The sequence below is a fragment of the Phaethon aethereus genome (assembly GCF_964289735.1).
Source record: "Phaethon aethereus genome assembly, chromosome: 15".
NCBI classification, from domain to species: Eukaryota; Metazoa; Chordata; class Aves; order Phaethontiformes; family Phaethontidae; genus Phaethon; species Phaethon aethereus.
Window position 1 is genome coordinate 617,356 of NC_138591.1, and position 9,599 is coordinate 626,954.

General features: G+C 57.2%; 1 protein-coding gene across 1 annotated transcript in view; it reads right to left on the reverse strand.

Annotated features, from left to right (window-relative positions):
• The window catches only part of HS3ST4 (heparan sulfate-glucosamine 3-sulfotransferase 4), a gene marked incomplete at its 3' end in the record, with an annotated part of 66,541 nt that extends 57,425 nt beyond the window's left edge, over positions 1-9,116 (reverse strand). Inside the window, exon 1 of the mRNA XM_082006843.1 lies at positions 7,770-9,116. Within this exon, the coding sequence (XP_081862969.1) occupies positions 7,770-8,368 (599 nt within the window). The 5' untranslated portion in view covers positions 8,369-9,116. The remainder of the gene's footprint in view (positions 1-7,769) is intronic.
• Positions 9,117-9,599: the final 483 nt, after the last annotated feature.

Below are 9,599 nucleotides of genomic sequence, written 5' to 3' on the forward strand. Positions count from 1 at the left end.
GGGACCCCGGCGGGGAGGGGGGCCCGGCCACATGCTCCTGCGTCCCCGACACCCCCAAAAACAGTGGCAGCGGGAAGCGGTGCCCACGTGCTGTTACGCGTAGAGCAGAGGTCGGAGCAGCAGCTCGCGCAGCCCTGTCACTCGCGGCCGGCTTCGCTGCCGGCGCCGAGGCTGGCGCGGGGCTGAGCTGCTCCCAGCTTCGGGGTCGCGCAGCTGGGTCACGGGGACTGATCCTGCCCAGGCCTCTCCACCTCCCACACCCCAGGAGCGACGGCAATGCCACGCTTTGCTGGGGCTGACCCAGCCTTTGATCGAAACAGTAATTTCTCGCTGTGACTGAAGACTCTTCTAACTTAGGGTTTTCTTACAAACAGGAAGGGGAATCCCATTTAAGCCGCTTCAAATCCTAAATAAAACTTTTTAAAAAGGGAATAGAAAGGATAAAATGGACTGTTGCCTACATACATACCAGAGTGAAATTATAGTATCTACTCTTATTGCTCTGGAAAGTTTGACAGTGCGTGTTCCTCACCTGAACTCAGTACGAACATTTCAGCCATTCATTCATACTCATACCCTTCTCAATTCATTGAAACCACTTCAAGCAAAAATCATTTGAAAGAAATTACCTCTGTGTATTACACCACGAGCAGTGAGAAATGTCCCACATGAGCCTCTCCAGCCCCCAAAGCAATAAAACTTCTGCTGAAGTGGATGATATAATGACTCGGGGAAAAGAAGTCCCCATGACAACAAGAGGTAAGAGAAATCCATGAAAAGCAAAAGCCTCCGACCTCTCTTGATACAAGGTGTCACCAATTTGTGCCGGAATTTTCACTTTGAAAATCAAAAGCCTTTGTCCATAACTTTCTTTGAGAACCTGTTGTTCCTCCTTTGCTAGTCTGGGCTTTGAACAGAGCAGAACAGGCCTCGCTAAATCAGAAACCGAGCAGGGGTCAGGCTCATCATTTAAACCCATGAACACAACCAACTGACGTTTCGCCTTTCTCTTTTCCAAAGGGGCTGTTTTTCCCTGGGCCTATTTTTGGGTTTTTTGTAGCATCTTCATGCTTGAGCGATACTGCATCCACAGACAGAGCAACGCTCACAAACTCTGACACTACAAATAACACTTAAGCCATTAGCAGCAGAGCACTGCAGCGTTTACTTAGTGGATTATTGAGCAAAATCATAGAGAGTGTTCTTGAGAATACAAGAAGTCAAGATTATTTCAGGCCTGGTGACATATAAGGGTTCCCTACATGCTCCAAGGGAGGGGTGCTCCGAAAGTCACGGGAAGACGCCTCTCCGCCTTGCTCGGCTGGTTTTCCGCGCCCTGGGTTCACACGCTGCCGAGCACTTCTGCTGAGAGGCCGCGGGCTGCTCCCGCTGCGGGGCCGGAGGGGAGCGGGGCAGGACCCAGCTGGCTGCAGCGGTGGGACGTGGCGCCGGTGCACCCTCCCTCCGCCGCGCCGAGCGGTGCCGGCCGCGTCCCTGCCCGGGCTGAGCAGGGCAGGTACGTGGGGGCTGCCAAGGGGGTCAGTGCGGGGCCAGGCTACGGCCCCTCTCCCGCTGGCTCTCCCTGCACCCTCTGCCCACCGTCGCCTGCAAACAAATACATCTGACCCGGAGGCGGAGCAGCGACCAGCTCTGCGGAGCGGGCGCTCCGGAGCCCTGCCCGCCAGCCTGTCGTGCCCCACGCTTCTCGCACCCTCTTTGCAAGAGCAGCAAGCACAGCGTGGGGGGCTGCGGGTGCTGAAAGCAGCTGCCATCCCCATGGCTACAACCGAGTAGCCTGTGGATAACCATCATAAGGTGATAAATCACTGCAAAGAGGCCCGACTCATTCCTGCACCCCATCCCTTGAGCTGAAACCGAGTGGAAAGGCCAGGAGAAGCCTGCTGCCCAGCAAGGGTGCAGGGTGGGCTCCCCGGCCCAGCACAGAGGGCAGGGGCAGAGCCCAGGAGACCCCCAGCTCTGGCACGTGGTGGGTGCACTCCAGTAGCTCTGGGAGCAGAAGAAAATCCATGCCTGATGCTGGAGTGGCCTCTCTCCAGGCCCCAGACGGGTGAAACAGGGACCAGCCAGCAAAGACCCTGGCCCCGTCCTGCTCACAGCCTGCAGCCTGTAACCCAGCTCAGCCCAGACCCTCCGCCAGCTTCACTGAGAGCCAGCCCCCGGCAGCGGTGGGCGGTCGGTGCTGCACACATGTGCTTGCTCTGCATGGCAGACTTGGGCTAGGAAAACCAGTGCACATGGAGGAGCTAACCCAGACCTAAAGGTTTAGGAAAGGTGAAGGGGGCAAGGTACTGAAGAGCCATGTTACATGGAAATACTCGTACAGTCTTCAATCCGGACTAATCCCAATGCAGTGGATCCACAGGGGAGGGAGGGCAGCTAAGTCGCTACATTTCAGCAAAAGCCAACTCACAGCAGGTCCCAGGAAAAAAAAAAAAAAAAAAAAAAAATCAATACACTTTCCCTAAGTCACCAGAAGTGCAGAGGGCACAGCACACTGGGAAGGCTTTCTGCAGAGAAATACAGCAGTTACCAGGCATCTGCAGCAGTGCTCGCCGTGAGTAGCAAACCCCGATCCATCTGTCCACTGTAGGTGTTCCTGTAGTGCCCATCAGCACAGACTCGCAGCGCTGATGGAAGCGGTTTGATTTTCTGAATATCCTGAGCTGATCGGAGAGGCACAAGCATTACCCAGCAAGGCAATTACAGCTCGCAGCGAGGGTCGCGCTGTGTGGGGCGAGGCTGAAGCGGCCCCGAGCTGTTGCTGTCCAACAGCTGCTAAGGGACGCTGCAGGGGGTCTCGTCGCGCGTCCTCGGACACCATCGGCACCGTTTCTGCCGGCAGCTGCGGCAGCAAGAGCCAGGCGCTCGGAGGTAGGATCAGCCCCGGCGCACACCGAGACAGCCGTGCCACGCCGGCCTCCGGAGCGGCGCAGCAGGAGCGCAGGCGAGACGGCGAGCAGCCCCCGGGAGGAGCAGAGCCCGTTACAGCGATAACGGTGCGTGACAGCCACTTCCCCAACACAGACGAGTTCAATGTCCACAGGGACACGACAGAGCGCTGGCTCCACAGCCACAGCCAGCTGCTCCTTGGAACCGCTGGCTCAAGAGCACATGTTTGGTCCTGGGAGAAGAGCTCCCTGTCATGGTATTATTCATTATTTGTATGAGGGTAGCAGCTCACAGAGTAACACGCAGGCCTGGCTGCTTAGGGAGAACACGCCAAAAAAGTGAGAGGCTGTGAAAATAGCATTAGACATGCAAACCATTTCGTTGCTTGTCACGGTGACTGCCCCACGCATAAAGCTACGCCCCTGGAAAAGTGCTTAACGTGTGGAGGCCCAGGGCAGAGCGAGAGGAACATGGTCTAATTACAGAGACAGTGCTGCAGCTTCTTCGTGAAGGCTCCACCGAGAGGGAGGCAAGGAGTAAAACAATGTGCATGTACAACTAGAATTTTTCTCATGATTATTTGGAATAATCTTCAAATCCGTGAACTTTAAAGCTCCACAATTTAAGTTCATCGCTACCAAATATTCTTTGCATTGTGGAGATTGTATTTTTGTTAAAACTTCAAATCTGTTTTCAAAATACTGTTACGAATCCTCACTTTTCTGTTAAACGCAGCACGTCAAGACAGCCTTGCAAGCATGAACGGACAAAACCGAACCGCCTCACCGTGCGGAGCCCGCGGGCAGCCGGGCACGGCGGACTCGAAGCACTGGGCTGTTCCGCTCAGCTCAGAGCACGCCGAAGCGCCAAGGTCTGTCGCCTTGGCCACGCACAGGAGCGGTCACGCAGCTAAACCACGGCCTGTCCCCGCGCTCGCAGCCCCCGCTCTCCTCGCACGGCCACCGGGGAGGGTTCTCCCCGGCACCCCCGGGGTCACCAGCAGCGTCTGAGCACCTGGAGGCGTCAGCATCTGCGCAGGTGGAACCACCCCACGCTGAAACCGCAGCGGCCGCGCAACGCCAACAGGATCGCCTCCGCTTCTCCTCCGGTCACGTAAAGCCACCCGGGACCACGCCAAGGCCGGGGCTCTGCTGCAGACCCCCGGCCCAGCCCCCCGCAACGGCTGTCGCAGCGGACACCAAACCGAGGCCTCCAGCGCCGGGAGGTGACAAACCTGTCCCAGGGGCAGACGCTGCGGGCGGCTCGCCATCCCATTATCCACAAAATCCTCTCATGCTCCTGCACTCTTGTTTCGTGCCCAGGCAAGGAACTCGGGCGTAGCCCAGATGCTGCTTCTGTTGGTGCTGGTAATGAGCATTTGTAGGTGTAAACTAAATTCCTTCAGTGCTCAGGGGCCCCTGAAGTGTCCCCATCGTTCTGCCGACCGTGCGGCACTCTCAGAAGGGCTCTCCCAATTCATCTACAGCTGCAGGATGGCTCGGGGCAGAGCTCACGGCACGGGCCGTGCCCGCTGAGGCACAAGCATCGCGCGACAGAGAGCACGGCGCCCGTGCAAACGCCTCCGGCCCGCCTCGCCGCGGGGGCCGCGCAGGGGGGTGGCCGGGCCTGGGCTGACTGGGCAGCGAGAGCTGCCAGAAGGACAGAAGGACACCTGGGCACTGACTGAAGCCGACAGCAGTTCACACAGGGAACGATGGCACATCCAGTGGCTTAGAAGGAACAAGCGGGCGTACCAAAGGAAAGGCAGATACCTGCTCCTTGCCACAACCTTCGTTCACGGTGGGACCAAGTTCTGGCTTATTATAAGGGACAAAGTCAGCAAAGTTAATCACCAGAGATAATATTTACTGCCAGGTATCAGCGTCCCGGACTTAAGAGAGAGTGCTGAAGATATGCAAGTAATACATAACACCAGAGAGAAGTATTGCCACGCTAACAAAAGGAAAGGTTAAAAGTTGCTGCCCACTCAGCCTTTAACATGCTGTTTAATAGTACTCAAGTTACATTCTGCAGTAAGAAAAAAAAAAAAACAAGCTAAGAAATTCATCAACAGAAGTTAATGCAGATGGGGGTATTAAGTGCAGTTTAAGGAAAGCGGTATCATTGAACTTGTCCTTCAGGCAGCCCAACATTAGGATGAACAGAATCATAAATTACAATTACACAAACAATTCTGTCAGCATAACACGAACCCACCAAAACAAGCCTTGGACCCAATTTGCATCAGCACATGTGTAGGAAGACCTCAGTTCGGTAATTTCTACATAAACTTTGACTGCAGAGCTAAAGCAATCACAGACAGCACAGCTTTCCCCAAAGGTTACCAGGAAAACAGAACAGACTGCAGAGAGCTGGTGCAACAGGCTTGCCACCGTACCAGCCAACAGCCAGAAAGCTCTGTTTGCGCTACTTCAGCCTCTGAACACTGTCCCGGACACAGTGTTTATAGCTGACTAACCTCAAGGCAGCAAAGACATGAATAACGCAGCCTGGGACACACGCAAAAGAAATGGAGGCATTTAGGTACTGTCTTCATTTTACTGGCAGAGAAACTAAGGTGGGGAAACTACTTCTCTCCCTACAGCTCTGCTGGACTAGAAGATACTATCAGTATTGAATGACAAAGCAAGGAATGCTGAGGGTCTGTTCTTTCCTTATTTCACCACATAAGAAAAAACTTGACAGTATTAAAAGCTAACAGTTTATAATGCATAAAAAGAAGTGTTATATGCAAAATATAAACAAGTGATAGAAGTCACTGTAAGGAGATGCTGGTATAAACACTTCGATAGTTGCTTCTTTGCTGAAAGAAAATCAACGTTTCTGTGGATAGGAGAAATCCCCAGTTACTCCAGCTGGGACACAGCTGCTAGCAGTCAGCCTTCTTGGTGCACTCAATCAAGTAATTGCCGAGAATGTCAGGAAGAAACACCGGCTCGTGTGGATGGCGACTTTTCCCCGCTCCATTTTTGCTCAGTATCTGTACAGCACTAAGCACGCCAGCCCCTGGTCTAGGTGACAACAGCCCGGTACCAGTACAGCACCGCGGGAAAGCCGTCGCTCCCGCTGAGGTGCAGATCGCCAGCGCCATGCGACCTGGTCTCCTGTCCCAGCAGGGCTGAAAAACTTGCGAGGAGAAAGGAGAACCAAGCTGTTTGGGTTGGGCAGGTGTGTAAACAGCTTTAGGTTAAACAATCAGGGCAAATCCTCAGGGCCACAAGGGCAATTGAGCAATGGTGTAATTTATTTATCCCATGAGCAGAGAATCCATCCCCCAGCCTACTCTGCCCACAACCCTCACAAAAATCAGCTCTGACCCAAGCTTTCCCTCTCCCACCTCTCTATCAGTGCTGAAAATCGGCTAGATAAACGCAGAGCTACTGCAGGCATGCAAAAATGTCAGAATGGGTTCTACAAATGAAAACCTGTGTGGGCCTTTTACTCCACGAGAGGAGTTATACCCACTCTCTAGCCCTTTTCTTGTAGCATGACTTTAAACATGAAAAAGCAGCTGCTTGCCACATTCAATGCTTGATCTTCTTCTGCCTATTTTGAATAAAAACCAAACCTTTTTATATGCCACTTTCTAGCCTCTTCCAGCAAGTTACTAAACCTATTTTTCCAGGCAAGCCTTTCCTGCAGGAAAACTCAGTAAAATAAGATACTGTGTCTGAAATGATATATATATAAACACAAAAACCACAGTCAATCCTTTATTCCTTCCCCATGTTGGTAGGGCATACTGAAAACGCTCTCAGAGACAAATGCGCTTTCCCAGTGCTGATCTCCACTTTATTGAAGTCCCTCAAGAAAATCCCTCAGCATTTTAACAAAGCCAAGTGGATGCTACACCAAGTAAGTGTTACGAAGACTTTGCTTCCACAATTGTCACAGAAAATTGCCTGGAGTTCCTGACATTTAAATGCCGTTGACATTAAGACTGTGTACTCTATTTTGATAAAGTGTGACCAGATAATCCAAGCAGTAACTAACTTGCTGCCTCTCTTTATTTTTTTCCTTATTTTCAGAGCAGCTGAACAATCACCATACTAAGTGCAACAAAAAGAACTATCAGCTTAGCCACAGACTATTTCTTATAAAGAAACTAGCATGGGTTGTTTTTAACCGTAACTACTGGCAATTTGTGAGTTCCACTGATATACTGCATTCTTTTTAGTTTTGCGAGAAACCCTGAGACATCACAACTCATTAATTTGCAAAACCTGCCAAGGCACTAGCACTTCATTACTGCAGTCCAGTGCTCTCCAATTATCAGAACTTTTAGAGTAAGATTCCCTTACAATGTTACCCTACGTCAGACAACAACATTTAGAGACTTCTTCACAAATACAATTAGATCTTGTCAATGGAAAAAACTTTCTGACATGGAACTTGTTGAATAAAGAGTAAATCTTACGTGCGAAGTGAGCCCCGTGGCGCGTGAAAGCAGGCACCCTCCTTGCCTTCAAAGCCCCCGGCACCACCACAACAACTCGCCGTCTTGTTGGCGGCAGTAATTAACCACTGACCTATTTAGACGCGTTTTACGCCAAGTGCAGCAGGACTGCTGCGGTCTGCTCCAGCGCGCTGTGCACGGGAGCTGCAGGAGAGGGGTGTTTCCACCCGTTTTCTGCCTCCTCCCAGCAGAACACCGCACTTCGAATCGCCGCCGCGGTCGGGCGCGGCCCCGGGACCCGCCATGGCCCGGGGCCCTCCGCGGGCCCGCCGGGACCCCCCGCCAGCCCCCCTGCCCAGCCAACCTGCGGGGGACTGGGCGCCCTGCGCCCGCGGCGCTCCGGGACCCCCGGGACCCCCCGCCGTGGCCCCCGCGCCCGTACCTGTACCACTCCAGCCCCTTCTCGTAGTTCCTGTCGAAGAAGTGGGGCTCGGTGCCCACGGCGCGCACGTCGGGGTGCGCGCGGATGGCCTCCAGCAGCGCCCGCGTCCCCCCCTTCTTCACCCCGATGATGAGGGCTTGCGGCAGCCGCTTCTCTCCGTAGTCCGGCGTGGTGCTGCCGCCGCCGCCGCGGCTCCCCGGGCTGCCGGCGCGGCTCAGCTCCTCGTCCGTGGTGCTCGACTCCTGCGGGTCCCTCTCGAAGGCGCCGCTCTGCGCCGGGATCGCCTCCCCGGCGGCCAGCGGCGTCCGCAGCCAGGCGCCCGCCGCCCCTTCCCGGCTGCTGTTGGAGGCCCGCGTCGGAGCCGCGGAGGGGCCCGGCGGGGCGGCGGAGGGGCCCGGCGGGCTGGCGGCGGAGCGCGGCGCCGCCGTGCCAGGGAGCGCGGCGGGGGAGCGCAGGGCGCCCGGGCCGGTGCCGCCCATGAGGCTGTAGCACAGGTAGGTGAGGCAGAGGGAGAGGCTGCACATGCAGAGGAGCTTCCGCGCCGGGGGCACCTTAGAGCCGCGCCCGCCCGGCACCCCCGGCTGGGCGGGGGGGGCCATGGCTGCTCCCCGCTCCTCGCCCCGGGCACCGGGCGCACATGGTGTCAGCCGCCGCCCGGCCGCCCCGGCCGCATGGGGCGCCGCTGCCCTCCCGCCCCGCCGCCGCCGGGGGGGGGGAGCCCCGCATGGCACGGTCGCCGCCGCGCCCCCGCCGGGCACCGGGGCGCCTGGGCTCAGCGCGGCCGCGCGCCGGTGCCGCCCCGGTGCCGCCGGCTCCGCACTGTTGCCACCCGAGTTCCTGCTGCTAAACTTTGTGCCGGGTGGGAGGTGGGAGCGCGCTCCCGGCGCGGGGAGGGCCCGCCCCCGCCGCCGCCGAGAGCGTGGGGAGCGCGCCGGGCCCTGCCGAGCGCCGCGCCGGCACCGCCGGGCCGGGCGGGGGCAGCGCCGGGCAGAGCGGGCAGCACCGCGGGCAGCGACCGGGCAGCACCGCGGGCAGTGGCGAGCCCCGCCGGGGGCAGCGCTGGCACGGGCAGGCACCGGCCGGCCGCGGCCCTGCTGGCCCCCGGTGTGCTGGGGACGGCCCCTGCAGCCCCGCACCCCGCCCGGCCCGGCCGCTCCCCAGATCCGCCCGCTGTGCACACCCACGCCCCGCCAGCGCTCACGGCCGCAGGGAGGGCACGGGTCCCCGCGGGCAGGAGCAGTGCCGGCCGTGCTCTACACATCCTTCTCCTTTCCCTCAGCAGAAATCGCCACGCCACAGCTCCTCGAGCCCCTGTTCCGACCTGCTCCCCTCCGCCTCCCCCGAAGTGCGTTCTGTACCGTCACCCTCTCGCCCCGTTGCCCCGATCCTCCAGCTCCCCAAAGGGGAGCGTCCAGACAGGTCCTCTGGGACAGCCCCCTGCGGCAGGGCTAAGGATCTGGAGCAGAGAGGATGGGATTCGCAGGGCAGCCCGCGGTCCCCTAGGAGCTTGAGGAGAGGTGGCAGACCGTGGCCTGGGGCAGGCAGCAGCTTCCTTGCTGGTACAGTGGAGCTAAGGGCCATTTGGAACATGGACGGCTCCTAGTTTAGGTGCCAGCAGCTGCACTAGATGAGGCCAACTACGCTCTCGCACGCTGCTCTTCCAGGAACTCTATCCCCAGCCTTGGTGGACCAGGCTGGGCCTGAGAGCCTCCCTCCTCACGGTTTTTCTGGGGCAGCCAGCACCTCTTCCCAGCTCCATGTTTTGGCACTTCGCACCTCCCGTACTCAGCTTTGGCAAGGATTTTCTGAGGGGAAGAAATGCTTTAGTGT